At 38.4% G+C, this 14,343-nt stretch overlaps 2 protein-coding genes across 8 annotated transcripts in view; both read left to right on the forward strand.

Moving 5' to 3' along the window:
- Positions 1-2,132, forward strand: part of YAF2 (YY1 associated factor 2) — an 80,083-nt gene extending 77,951 nt beyond the window's left edge. For 3 of the 6 annotated variants that reach the window (XR_011255913.1, XR_011255915.1, XR_011255916.1), the window contains one exon: positions 336-1,726. Coding sequence is in view for 2 of the 6 variants with exons in the window: in XM_069584594.1 (XP_069440695.1) it covers positions 336-573 (238 nt within the window). In the remaining 4 variants the exon portion in view is untranslated. Of the gene's footprint in view, positions 1-335 lie in introns of all 6 variants that reach the window. The other 3 variants (XR_011255917.1, XM_069584594.1, XM_069584593.1) reach the window with 1 other exon arrangement.
- Positions 2,133-11,514: 9,382 nt separating this feature from the next.
- Positions 11,515-14,343, forward strand: part of GXYLT1 (glucoside xylosyltransferase 1) — a 54,932-nt gene continuing 52,103 nt past the window's right edge. The window contains exon 1 of one of the 2 annotated variants that reach the window (XM_069584595.1): positions 11,515-11,959. In XM_069584595.1, the coding sequence (XP_069440696.1) occupies positions 11,739-11,959 (221 nt within the window). In that variant the 5' untranslated portion in view covers positions 11,515-11,738. The remainder of the gene's footprint in view (positions 11,960-14,343) is intronic. The other variant, XM_069584597.1, reaches the window with a different exon arrangement.

Genomic DNA, 14,343 nt, shown 5'->3' on the forward strand with positions numbered 1-14,343 from the left:
GTGATGCAGCTGTGACTGCTGTTGTAAAATCTTTACTGTAGTAAAATTGATAAGCTGTCTGCAAAATTAAGATAAAGCTATAAAAGCACAAGTAGGAGACCATTACTCCCAGTGTTTTTTGTCATGTTGAGGAAGATTCATGAATGATTGGCTTGATTAATGTTAATGATTTCAAGCATTTAACTATATTTTTGTGTTTAGTTACACATGAATATAGAGCTTTAAAGATAGATGTGCTTATTTTGTCATTTTTACTTAATTTAATATGCATTGCATGCTCAGAGACTTGGTAGAGAGAAAAGCTAGTTAAAAATTTTATCATCTTTTGTGTTTAGGCCAAGATTGAAAAATGTAGATCGGAGTAGCGCTCAACATTTGGAAGTTACCGTGGGAGATCTGACAGTCATTATTACAGACTTTAAGGAGAAAACGAAGTCACCGCCTGCATCTAGTGCTGCCTCTGCAGATCAACACAGTCAGAGTGGCTCCAGCTCTGATAACACAGAGAGGGGAATGTCCAGGTCATCTTCACCCAGAGGAGAAGCCTCATCACTGAATGGAGAATCTCATTAAAGTCTATTTTCTCCAGTTTCCGTTACTTCTCTCATACCATGCAAATACACAGATTATGCCAAGAAGTACCACATTTTCATGACAAACATATTCATGTACAATCCATGATTTGCGTTTTAATTAAAATAGAAATTTGTTAGAATTCGTTAGGTTTTAATTGCAATCTGTGCCTACCAAACATTTCCAGACTTAATGTTTTGGTCTCCACAGTTAAAGCTGCCATGAAAATGTGGTTGAGTTATTCATTATGCAGTGTTATTGGTAAGTCTATTTTCACTTTTAGTTTAGTGAATTCTAACACATAATTCTTGAATTCTCTACTATTGGCATGTAACGAATTTAAATTTTTATAACATAGTGCAAGCTGCCTAAATATGTATTATTTGAGAATTGTGAAACAAATAGTTATATGTATACAAGTCAAAGATCAACTTGATCAACTTAATCAACTATTGCTGCAACAGAATTTTCTTAATGGTTATCCTCTTAAATACACCTGCTGGTACTTGGTGTGGTTAAATAGGAAGATTGTTATTAAATAAAGAATTTGTATGAACCATTGCCAATGTTTTTGACACATTTTACTAAATTATTGTTTCTGAATTATGTTTTAGGTTTTATCTGTTTTGGGGGGGTTTGCTTATCTTTCAAAACATTCATTGTAATGTTTACTAGCAGACTAGTAAACAATAAAACATTGATTACGTAGCTTTATAATTCAGGTTTAGTGCTATTGTCATTGAACACTGGTATTTTCTGTATTGTATAGAACATTAAAATTCAAGTAATTATAAGCATTTGACGAAAACAGAATAGAAAAACTGTAATTTTAAGAGCTGCAATTTTGGAAAAGCTTTAACTTAATAATAGTTTTATCACTGTTTCCTTGCCCCAGACTTATCCAGGGTCATAGGCGTACGAATCTAATTAATACACAAATGGGAACTGTTGCACAGAACCAGGAAATAACTAATATTTAATCAGCTTAATTGGCCTCTTTATTAAATATAACAATTCTTATAAAAATTATAGCACCCTATTTTCAGAGACACTTGCCAGTTTATGCATTTATCAATATCCTAAAATTAAAAAAATATTTACAGCCCCACTTACTATTATGTAAATTTACCAATAAAATATTTTTATGACTACAGATTTTGCATTTTTGTTTGCAACTAATAAAAGTGTTTTATGTTGTCTTTAAAGATCCAACTTAGAAACCACACAGTACTTCTTAAATTCTAGGGTCTCCTGCTTTCTCTTAGCCATTTGTTTAGTACATATTTACCTGTGGGAGACTTTTGAACTATAAATGAACTTTAAATCATAATGTGGATACAAAATATCACATAAAAACATCATGATAGCATTTGAAGAAAGGAAACTGTAGACTCTGACAGTTGTGATATTTGGTGGTTTCATGTGGTAATGTAACTTTTTGTTTAATTGCAGTACTTTTTACAAGGCACTATGGTACTGTCTTTTTGTAAGATGCAAGTTGTGAAATACAGTTAATTGCATACAGTAAAAGTCTGTGATTAAAACATTTATATACCTCATTCTTTAGTGTTGTTAAGTGGAAGAATTTTGTTTTTAAGATACTTCCAGTGGAACCCCAAATAACTGGTATGTTCTTTTAAAACATGAAATTTTAAAATTTTATTATTTTTCATGTTTCAAATGTTTTTTATATATGCATATATATTCATTTTTTAGACATAGTAAAAATTGCAAGTATTAACTGTAATAGGGAAAATATAATATTTAAGTTAGAACTACTCTTTGGAGGTACTGGGTCTTCTCATGATGATCAAATACTTTCTAGATGTATTTTAAATGGACTGCAAGAGAGAATAATCGGACAGAAGATGGGATTTTACCTGAACGGAGCATAGTCATCTTTGTAAATAGTAAGGAGACACTGCAGCATGGAAATGAAGAGTGCTAACTGGTGTCTGGCATTTTAATCTCTTGTAGAGCCTAAGTTAGCTTGAGTGAGTCACTCCAGGTCATTTCCCCTCTGGTATACAGGGATAATGATAATCATGTCTAGCTCGTAGTGTTGTTGGATTAAATGTCAATCCATATACAGTTCTTAATATACTACCTGATATATACCCAATGCTCAGTAAAGGTGAGCCTTTATTGTCTTTATAGGTAAAATCCCATTTACCAAAACATAATGCTTTTTGGGTTTTTTTATAACCAAAAATTATTTCCATGCCGTCTTGGATGACTGAAAGGAATTGTGTTCTACAGGTTAAACTGAATTTTTACACCAGATGTTTGCTCTGATCCCAGATGAGCTATCTTTCTATAATTAAAGAACTTGATGATATGCATTATGAGATGAGAAATGAGTTGGCTACTTTGACATTTTGTTTTCCTTTCGTTAATTATAGTTACATTTATCTGCCTTTGTTTCACCCTACCTCAAATACACTTCCAAACCAGGAGACAGACCCCAGTTCTATAAATACTTATCTCTAATGTTCAAGTATGCAAAAAGATTCAGAGCCTGGGCTTAAGGTATATATTTAGCTCTGTTTCATCAACTTACCTTGTGGTTTTAATAGTGGATTCTTTTAGCCAAATTCTACACAAAAAGAGCATTTGGATGTTTTTCAGAGTTTATTAGCTTATTTTGATATAAGTAAGAGTGAAGATATAATTTGAGGCATACAAGAATACATATTCTTAAAACCTTTTATATTACACAGAAATAGTTGACTTAATAACTTAAAGGTTTTATTTTTATTAAATGCTTCCTAAAATTATAGTGATTATAGACAAAGTGAAAACATTTAAAAAGAAAAGACCTCAGCTTTTCTAAGTTGATCTGTTTATTACCATTTTTTTAGACAAAAGTCCTCATTGCCTGACAATATTGTAATTTATTCATAGTATATGCATTTATGCTGAGTGGTCCAGAATTTTTAGTTTCCACTGACAGTCTTATTTTACCTGTTTCCTTGGTCTGCCACTTATCTCTTTCCTTAAATCTTTTAAAGACTTGAAGTAGGAACTGGGCCATTAATAGAAACTTCTGTACTGTACTTTGAAAATTAAGTGAAAACAGTGAATGTGTGTGTTAAGAAAAATCAGAGTAATACTTTGACTTAGCACTGGCTCCCCTCTTCAACCACAGGCACCTTCAGGTGTCTGGAACAACAAATGTAGAAAAACTGTAGAAAATGTCATCAGTGACAAAATAGTGAGCAGAATCAGGAGACAGCAAAGGTTACAGACTACACGACGTGACTGATCATTTTGTGAAAGCAGAAGGAAAAAAACGTTCCCTGGCTATTGAGGGTGATGAAAAAGAAGGTCCCCTAATAACCAAGGCAGGGAAGTGTAGAAATGGGAAAAAATGAGGGAGGCAGAAAGAGAATAAGCAAAAATATTAGGAGAAATTAGAAAATGGGATACTGGAATGCAGTTGATGACAGCAGAGAAGAATCACTAGGAAGGGAGAAAGAGAACAAACAGAAGAATTTGTCTTGGGAAGTCTCTTGTCTTGGAAAACATGATAAGTCATCTTCATAGTGATGCAGTCATTGTTGCAGTTGTGTTTACTAGAGCAGCAACATGTGTAATAGCTATAAAATGATTTTCTTCAGAACCAGTTCACTTTTAGAAGCGTCATAGAGAACATTTACCTTGAATTATATGAACACTTCACTGTCTTGAATGCACAGCCCTGCTAGCCTGGATAATCTAAATGTTGCACTTTTTAATATGGCTTTGTATTGAGTCTGTGCAGGTATTCCTGCCTGTGTGGAATGGGCCAATTCTGGAGCATATGAAATGTCATGATAAGACCGGGTCCATATGTACTAGAAAAATCAAGTCGAGCTCTGAAAGCTTTCAGTTCTTTGGGACATGTTTCATGTTCTGAATTGCTTTTTGATGGTGATTTCTCTCCCCTCCTTCAGTGAAAGTTGTAGACTATAATAGCTGTTTTATTACTACTTCCAGTATTTTCCTGATCTTGATTTTCTTCATGTTGGTATTCAATTCAGTGAACATTTATTGATTATATTTGTGTGCTAGGCACTAGTCTGGGGGTTGGTTTCAAAGAGGACTAAGATGTGGAACTCTCATACTAAAAATACATCCACAGAAGTAACAGAGAAGAGGGAGTGCTTGCCACTTTCCTTTCCTAGAAAATTCAGGCTTGCCCACTGTGAGTCCACATTGAAATTAGGATCTCATCTTGATACTTGGAGCTGATAATGTTGGGTGTTAACCAGTAACTTTAGCCAGCTACCATTTCATCACCCTAGCTTGAATTTTCGAAAGTTAGACCTTAAGCCATGTAATGTGAGATTATTATTTTCCTGTTCTAATGTTTAAAAGTCAGTAAACCATTGAATGAGATCTCCTGTTGCCTTTTTGTGAGGATATTGAGGAAACATTACATTTCTCAGAATCTAAATTAGAAATTTTGTTCAGACCTGTTTCAGGAAGAGCTTTGCTTCAACCTGAGAAATCAATTTGCATGTTTCTTAACGAACAATGCAAATCACTGACTGTTTTCAGTGTTTGCTTTATTTGTGACAAATCTCAGATTAAAATCAGGCCTACTTTTAATAATTAGATAGAACTCAATCATCTGTGTATTTGTATTCTGATGTTATTTTTGATCAAACTATATTTTTCTAGATTCCAATTTTTATCTACTTAACCTTTTTCATTGTGTTCTAAAGTTCCTCAAATCTCTTCAGTACAGTTCAGTTCAGTTCAGTCGCTCAGTTGTGTCCGACTCTGCGACCCCATGAATTGCAGCACGCCAGGCCTCCCTGTCCATTACCAACTCTTGGAGTTCACTCAGACTCACATCCATCGAGTCAGTGATGCCGTCCAGCCATCTCATCCTCTGTTGTCCCGTTTTCCCCCTGCCCCCAATCCCTCCCAGCATCAGAGTCTTTTCCAGTGAGTCAACTCTTCGCATGAGGTGGCCAAGGTCCTGGAGTTTCAGCTTTAGCCTCATTCCTTCCAAAGAACACCCAGGACTGATCTTTAGAATGGACTGGTTGGATCTCCTTGCAGTCCAAATTTCCTCAAATCTCTTCTGTAAATAAGACTAAATAGTAATACTTAAAAAATCTCAAAAAAGCTGCTTAATTTTAGTTGTGAGGATAAGCCCCAATGTGAAATTTTCAGGGCAAGTATCCAGTAAAATGCAGCCAACTGAAATTCCTGTGGAGTGGAAATACACAAGTTTGGCAGGTCTTCAGTTAACATCCCGGGAAACCTGGATCTGCTGATTTACCTAGAAGTAGGGGATGTGAATGAAAGTTACTATTTCATCTTCATATTCTCATCAACTTTTATAAGAGAATTTAGAAGCTAAACTGGGTACCAAGATCTATTAATTTAAACTTCTTCATGTGTATTACTTTCACTGCTTTAATTCAGACTAACAATGAGGTTAGCCTGTGTTTAGAGTTGGGATACTGTTATAAAACCAGTTGGGAGAATACTCCTAAAGGACAAAAATGTAGTGAGAGCATTAAACAGGAAAGTAGGCTGGTTTCAAAATTAAAGGACTGAGTGATCTGGCCTTAGGTTGGAGAGAGAGCTTTTGTCTTTAATAAGAGATATATGAAAGACTATGATGTTTTTAATATACGATAAGGTAAATAATGTAAGGGCAACTTAATTAGAACAAAAAGAATTTTTAAACTTTATTTAAAATACAGAAATGAGAAACCATTTCAACATATGAAACCTATTAGTATTTTTTAAGAAAGAAAAACATAGGACTGTTTAGGATGTAATTTCTATATAGAAAGGAATATAGATAACAAAAATTCTGACTTTATTTTTCAACTAACCACTGTACTTCTGAAGTGTAATGGTATCAGAATTCTTTATTTTCATCTTTCAATTTTGAGGAATCTGGGTCCAGATGGCATGACTGTTCTAATTCTTATTTTCCCCGGGACTAAATTTCCCTACAAATCTAGACTTTTAATTTCACTGGCAGTAAATAATGATAGATTGTTATCTATTAACGGGAATAGACAGTTCCTGTAGATTTAACCAGGGAGAATTATAAGGATGGCCCATAGGATATTCCTTTCTCCCATCCCCACTCTGCCTCTTCCTACTCTCCCTCCTTTGTGGGCAGAATTAAACTAGCTGAATTCTGGGATTATTTGGGAGTGAAAAGTGAAAGTGAGAGCTGTTCAGTTGTGTCCGACTCTTTGCGACCCCATGGACTATGCAGTACTTGGAATTCTCCAGGCCACAATACTGGAGTGGGTACCTGTTCCCTTCTCCAGGGGATCTTCCCAGCCCAGGAATCGAACTGGGGTCTCCTGCATTAAAGTGTTACCATTTATTAGTTTTCCACTGCCACTTTTTTCCTAATCTTTTTGCCTACAGCTGAGTTTTTTTGAGCATGAAAAGAATCACTTTACTCTTTCATCTTCCCCCTTACCCTACCCTTTTTCCGTATTTGCTGGTCTGAGTGAACACAAAATGAAAATTTTTTGCTCCAACTGACAACATAGTCTTCCAACTTTTTCCTCCAGTCCAACAAGGTCTCTAGGAAGTGGCTTGTGAAAAATGAAATTTCGCTAGAGGCCAACAAGAGGAGAGAATGATTTTCACTTTCAGTGTGAATTTCTGATTTTTTGTGCTCTGCAACTAGTCTGATTTCTATTTCTTTGATTGTAAATTTGTCTTATTCCTTAAGACCAATCTGAGAGATTTCCATGTAATATCTTTTTTTCCTTTTTGCTTTTAATCTGCATCACTTAGTTTAGCATTTATTTGTTCATAATGAGATAGCAAGGTATAAGGGAAAAAAACAAATACATACTTTGTATCCTCAAGGGTTTCCATTTGAATTATGGATCTTCATTATTAGCCATGTGGTTAATGAACTTCTCTAAATTTCAGGTTCCTTGTTTTTTATAAAGAATAGAATAACATCTATTTCATATAGTTATCAGGATTGTTAGATTATGCAGACCTTTATAAAGTGAAATTTATGTAAAAAAAGTCTTTGAACTTCACTCTGAAAAGGTATAGAATTTACTTTGTCCCTCAAAGGATATCTTTTTTTAAGAAGTAATAAAATGTAGAATTGGAAAAGAAATGTTGAGCAGAACCTAAATTTGCTCTACAATGACTTGGGAAAGGTTTTTTAAATGTCATTAACTTGAGTGTCTATTATATATCCAACATGTACCAGGAGCTGCATGAAAAATCAAGATTAATCTTTTGAATATAAGATTGTTGAGATTTGGATTATCCTGAATCTGAGAGTTTTCCAGGTCTGGAGAAGGTCTCTATCTCTGTAATTTAACCAACAACCAATGTTGCTGTTTTTAAATTTCTTTTCATCCACCTAAACTAAACTTTTTTGACAGAATGAAGGGAAAATCAAAATTGATTAAAAATGTGAATATAGCCAGCCTGTCATTAGAGAATCAAGAGGGTGGTCTAGAGATGCAAAAATAGACTTAAGAACGTGTACATACACAAAGTAAATGAAATAAATGCCTAACCATTATGACATAAAAATATTTTAAATCACTTTCAATAATTTGTAGTTAATTTTAGAAATATCAATATGTGTGAATCCTGGAAATGATCAGAAGTATTCACACAGCTCCTTATACTCCAGGATAACCAGTTAGGACAGTGGGTGGGTAATACAAAAGTCATATCTAGTTTTGGAATGCCATATATACTTTTTCAACAATTTCCTTTTTAATTACAGGATTAAAAGGGATCTAAAGGTCTAGAACCCTGATGTCAAGTAAAAGGATGATTGTTCTTCTCGATATGCTCTTCCCATATATTGTGCAGAAATGAATACTGCCATTCCAGTATTTTAACATTCTCTGGGTCATTAAATTATTATTTATTTTTATTACATTTAGTTTGTTGCAATAGAAACAATCATAGTTAGCATCTCTTTAAATTAAACATACGTTGAGTACTAGCTCTTACTCTAGTTTCTTGTTACAATATCCTTTAGTTTTCTCTCAAAATCTATCTTCTGTTCTTACAGATGCTTTTATTATCCATCTTTGTATCTCATTAAGTTTTCTATTTATTTCTCTATGAATTGTAAGGTGTAGTGAAAGGATTATTGTCGCTGTTTTTACTTGCCTGTCTCCCCTTTTGGGGGCAGTACAGAATAGCCCCTTGTCTGGCATGTAGAACATATTCAATAAATGTTTATTGAATGAATAAGTGTGTTTTCATTCTATTCATACGTCTTAACAGCATGCTAGTTTTACTTTTTTGTCAAGTAAGGCAAAAAGTTAATCCTTATACCGGGAGAAACTGAGGCTTAAATGTGTTAGTAAGTAGTTCCCATGGTCACAGAACCAGCTCTTATTTGGTGTAGGGATTCCAAATGAAGAACTACTGCTAATTACACAGCATTTCCCCATCTTGTTTCACATGGCCAAACTCTTCAAAGCTTCAGCTACAATTTGAACAGTTTAACAGCATGATTTTTCTCCATGGAGAGAGAGAGAGGGACAGTGTGTGTATGTGTGTGTGTTTAAAGAGAGAGAGAGAGGGATGGTGTGTGTGTGTGTGTGTGTATGTGTGTGTGTTTAAAGAGAGAGAGGGAGGGATGGGGTGTGTGTGTGTGTGTGTGTGTGTGTGTGTGTGTGTTTAAAGCCTCCTTCCTTTCCCTCACTTTTTGGCACTGTAGCTGCTTTCTGGCTGGCTCTCTCTCTGTCCCAGCCTCCACACTGCAGCCAGAATCTGCCTTCCAAAAGGCAGATGTTACCATGTTACTTCCTAATTTAAAACACTGTCAGTGGTTCACTGTTGTCTGCCAGATTACCTTCAAACTCCTTGGTGTGCTAAACAAGGAATTCAGATATCTGGCCCCTTCAGCCTCCAGTCATCGCTCATCATATCCTCTCTTGCGTTTGCTTAACTGATGGTATCAAACTTCTCACAGCTCCCTGAACACAAGAGCCTGTTTCACTGATTCCTCAGCCTGGAATCACTTCCATTACCCCATTCAAGACTCTGGGGCCAGTTTTGCTATACTCAAAGGTTCACAAAAAACAGAAGTGAAAACTATGAATCACTGAAGTAGTTACCAGTAAAAGTGTATGGTGCACACAAAAGACAGCAAACTGGTAACACTCAAACCAAAATATGCGATGAGGCTTACGGGTAGATTGTTATCAAGCAGTATATATGGTGTGAAGGCAGTGAGTGTGTTGTCTTCAGTGATTGGTTAAAGCATTACTTTTTTTTTTTTTTTTTGCAGTTTAAACTTCAAACATTGAATATTTTATTCAACTGCTATTTTTTCTTATTTCTAAATTCTTTTTATTATACAAGTTACAGGTGTATAGCATTATAGGTTGCACTAGTAGTAAAGAACCTGCCTGCCAATGCAGGAGACCTAAGAGACCTAGGTTCAATCCCTGGGTTGGGAAGATCCCCTGGAGGAGGACTTGGCAATCCACTCCAATATTGCCTGGAGAATCCCATGAACAGAGGAGCCAGGTGGGCTATAATTCATGGGGTCGTAGAGTCCCTCAGGACTGAAGCAATTTAATCCACATATTCTGCAAAGTCATCACTACCATAAGTCTAGTTATCAACCATCACCATACAATTGACCCCCTTCATCTATTTGCCTATCCCCTGCGAGAATTTACTTAAAAGGGAATTGGTTAGTGGTTACCTCATACCGATTTTGGGGACTTAAATATTTAAGTTATGCTTATTATTTTCAGATGTATAGGCAAGAAGTGACCCAGATCAAGTTAAACTCTTATCCTGCAAAATATGCTAAATTAAGCTTTGCTTGTATGACCGGTTTTGTCTGGTCAAGGAATTTTCAAGTCTGGTCTCTGTTTCATTTTGACATTATGAAGTATCTCCTGACCATGCCCGTAGGTAGAACTGGTTGCTCCTTTCTGCGTGTGTACCCACACCTTTACAGATTTCTATCCTAACGTCCCTGGTGGCTCAGAGGTTAAAGCGTCGTCTGCCTTCAGTGCGGAAGACCCGGATTCGATCCCCGGGTTGGGAAGATCCCCTGGAGAAGGAAATCGTAACCCACTCCAGTATTCTTGCCTGGAGAATTCCATGTACGGAGAAGCCTGGTAGGCTACAGTCCACGGGGTCGCAAAGAGTCGGATACGACTGAGCGACTTCACCTTCACCTATTCTAACGTCTGTATGGTTGTATTGCACTTACAAATATTCACTGTCCCACCCCCATGCCCCAACTAGGGGTTTTTGTGCCCCAAGATACTCACAGTGCTTGGCACAAAGTGATGATCTATAAATGTTCAGTAAATGAATGGCGTGAAAATAGGGCTGAAGAAGAGGGAGAAGAACTGGAAAGCTCTCTTTAGGGAGATATTATTGCAAATGGTGAGTTGTGAGCTGGTTCATAAAGGAGTAAAAGCTTGGAGCTTAGAGTTACAGGAACTTACAACCTCGATGGGAGGCGGAATATGCATCCTCAACAGCATCAGGCATCTGCATTTGATATCTGCGTGAGAACGGCTCGAACCAACTCTATTACAGAATACGAGAGGCTAGGGAAGTCGCTGCTGCATGAGGTTGGAGCGGAAAAGCGGCTTAATCAAGTGCCTTCTAAATACAAGGCGTTTTTCGTGCGTTAAGCAATTTAATCTTTATCACCATTCTATGATGAGGATATCATCTCCATTTCAGAGACAAAGAAACCCGCTCAGAGAATTTAGGTCGCTCAGCGTCCCAAACTACCGTGTGGCAGAACCATAATTTGAAATTGGGTCAGTTGCCTCCAACGCCCCGCTCATTTCGCCACACTTCTGCAGCGCAGTTGGGAGTTGCAGGGCTTGGGAGTCGCTCGCCCGGCAGTCCCCAGCTCCCAGAGCTCCGGACACCCCGGCCCACCAGGCGCGCCCCGCCCTTGCGCTCAGTGCGCCGGCGCTTCGGGCCGCCAGCCCTCAGGGAGGGGCCCGCGGCGGAGGCGGGGTCAGGACGCCGGGGCGGGGTGTCGGCGCGCTGGTGAAGGTGGTGGGCAGGGAGCGGAGTGGGGCGGGTGCGAGGCCTTGGCGGAGGAGGAACTTGTTGCGCTCGCGGCTGCGCGGTGCCGCTCCCTCGGTTCCAGTTCGCCCGGGCGGGCGCGGTGACGGCGGCGGCGGCAGCAGCGCTGGGCCAGCGCGATGCGGCGCTACCTGCGCGTCGTGGTGCTGTGCCTGGCCTGCGGCTTCTGCTCGCTTCTCTACGCCTTCAGCCAGCTCGCCGTGTCCCTGGAGGAAGGAGCGGGCGGCGTTGGCGGGAAGCCGCAGGCCGCAGCGGCTTCCTGGCTTGGGGGCGATGGACGCGGAGCCGGGAGAGGGGTGGGCAGCTCGGGCTCTGCGGCGCATCACGGCCGGTCAGACAGGTACGGGCCGTTCCGCCTTGGGGGGCCGGGGGTACGGCGGCACGGGGCTGGGGACTCGGCCTGGCCCGGGCTGCCAGCGAGTCCGCCTAGCGCCTCTCGCCGCCGGGCCCGCATCTCCCGCTCCTTTGCAGCCGACTCTGACCCTCTTTGCTCGTTTCCCTCCTCTTCACCCCAGGGGTGAGCTCCGTGCTGCTCTAGCCCGAGAGCACACCACGCGTTTTGCGTTTGTCTTCTAACCTGTTCCTTAAGCACAATTCAGAGCAGTTAGAAATTAATTTTCAACTCTTGACAGTTGTGTCTTCCTTTTCTTTCTTTCTTAGGATTTGTCGAAAATAAGGGGGGGTCCTACAAAAACCTTCTTGCTTGCTGACTAGTGGGAATTCCCTCTTGTTTCCATGGCGTTCCAGTTGAGATATTTAAACAGCCGCCTGGCGCCCTGGTTCAGCTTTCCGCCTCCCTCCTAAATGAGGCGTCTAAATTTCCTGTTAACGCTTAAATTTTTCATCATTAGCCGATCAGCTAAATCTGGAGAGAGCATTTTCTGCTGATTGTGAGTTTTTCTTTAGGAAACAATCGATCTATTGTGAAACTTAGAGCAAGTTAAGAAAAATAAGCGATACTTAACATACGTCTTTTGTGAGTTGGGATAGAGGTGTCTTTCTTTAAAAAAAGGAATTTAAAAAGCACAGTGACTTAAGTGGATTTACACAAATCACTGTCAGAGTTGGAATCAGTACGAGGTTTAAATGGAAAAAAGAATGCAACGCATTACGAATGCTTAACAAAATCTGAGCGTTCCCACTTCCTTGAAAAAGAGGCTCCTCCATTTGTGGGCAACTCTCTTACTCCGAGTACTCTTTTAGTAAGAGGCAAAGGCTGCTTTGATCGGATAAAATATCGGATTGGTAGGAGGAGGGAGCGCAGGCCAGCTGTAGACTGTTGAAGGTTCTTCTCAAAAGTTGATGGCCATTCCTAAAATGAAAAGGAACGTTTAGGCAGAGGAGCAGCACGGAAAAGCCGGACTGTCGTGTTTTCACCCTGTGACTTGATTACAAGGGCTCTGTTCATAAAAGCAGAACTACTTTCCAGAGCCAGGTTTGTCACTGCCACTATCTGTCCTGGGAGAGGCAGTGACCGAAGATCCGGACGACTCATGAAAAGCTGGTCGAAGTCTGTTTTGTTCCTGTGAAGCATTTAAAGTTAAGGGAAGGAAACTGTTTTTGTATTGGGGAGAATTGAAAAGAAGAAACATTTTTGTCAAAACATTGAATGAAATTGAACTATGATATTAGCATTTCAATTTGATAGAATAACATGCATTTTTTAGTGCCTTGTCTGAGATGCTTAAATATTCTGTGACAAATTTTTATAAACTGTATTTGCTTGGCTAGCTAATTTTAACAGAATTGTGTTATTTGAAATTCAGAAAATAAGCGCTTCGGTTTTAAAAGATATTTTATAGACCCATTACTGACATCTGAAGTTTGATGTGTCAGAACCAACTAAAAGCTTTGTATTACAAGTCCTCTGAGCAGCATAACTCGTCAATTTAAATGAGGCATATATTTGAGTTAAAACTGAAGGTGTATCATTCTTTGTTAAAGTGTTGTGAAGTACATTTCACCATGTGTGCACACATAAGGGTGAGAAGAGGAACCACATGGAAAAGCTGGATTGCTTGGATCTCACGAGTTGATTATGGTCAGCAAAATTCCTAAAAGATACCAGGCTCTTTTCATTTTTGATATTATCATTTATAACATCTTTTTAGACTTCTCACAGAGTTCAGTCAATTTTTTTTGGCTATCTGGGATATGGAGTAGGTATTAACCTGCTTCCAGTGTATAAATTGTTTAGCCAGGATGCAGAGAGCATCAATACTGGACCAGGATTAGAAACTATGTATCTTTTGCTTGCTCTGCCAGTACTCTTTCTATAAAGCTGCTGTGATAAGACTCTAGTCTAGATAGTGTTTAATCAGTGAAAAATGGGGCTATAAGGCAAGCAACATCTGTTTTTTTCTTGGTAGGACTTGATTATCAATTACGTTATTACTTTTTTTTGAAGCAGTCTTAGCTCAAAGATTAAAACTACTATTTCTTTCTCTCATTTAAAACATGGGATTACAGTTGTATCTAATAGGTTCCATTGGTCAAATCTTAATAGAAAATATTCATTGCACAGTATTCCATGATAACAAAATACTTGGAAATGTCCTTTCACATTCTCAAAGTAAAAAGTCGAAAATGATGGAAATGGTTTTTAAGTGAAATTTATTATTAATTAGTCATTTTGTTTGGATCCATTATTTTGGTATTTAGAAAAATGGGTAGATCTTAGTGTCAGACAAACCTGTGGTGTCTTTCTGGCCCTGATTGCTGTGA

Source organism: Ovis canadensis, chromosome 3, assembly GCF_042477335.2.
Source record: "Ovis canadensis isolate MfBH-ARS-UI-01 breed Bighorn chromosome 3, ARS-UI_OviCan_v2, whole genome shotgun sequence".
NCBI lineage: Eukaryota > Metazoa > Chordata > Mammalia > Artiodactyla > Bovidae > Ovis > Ovis canadensis.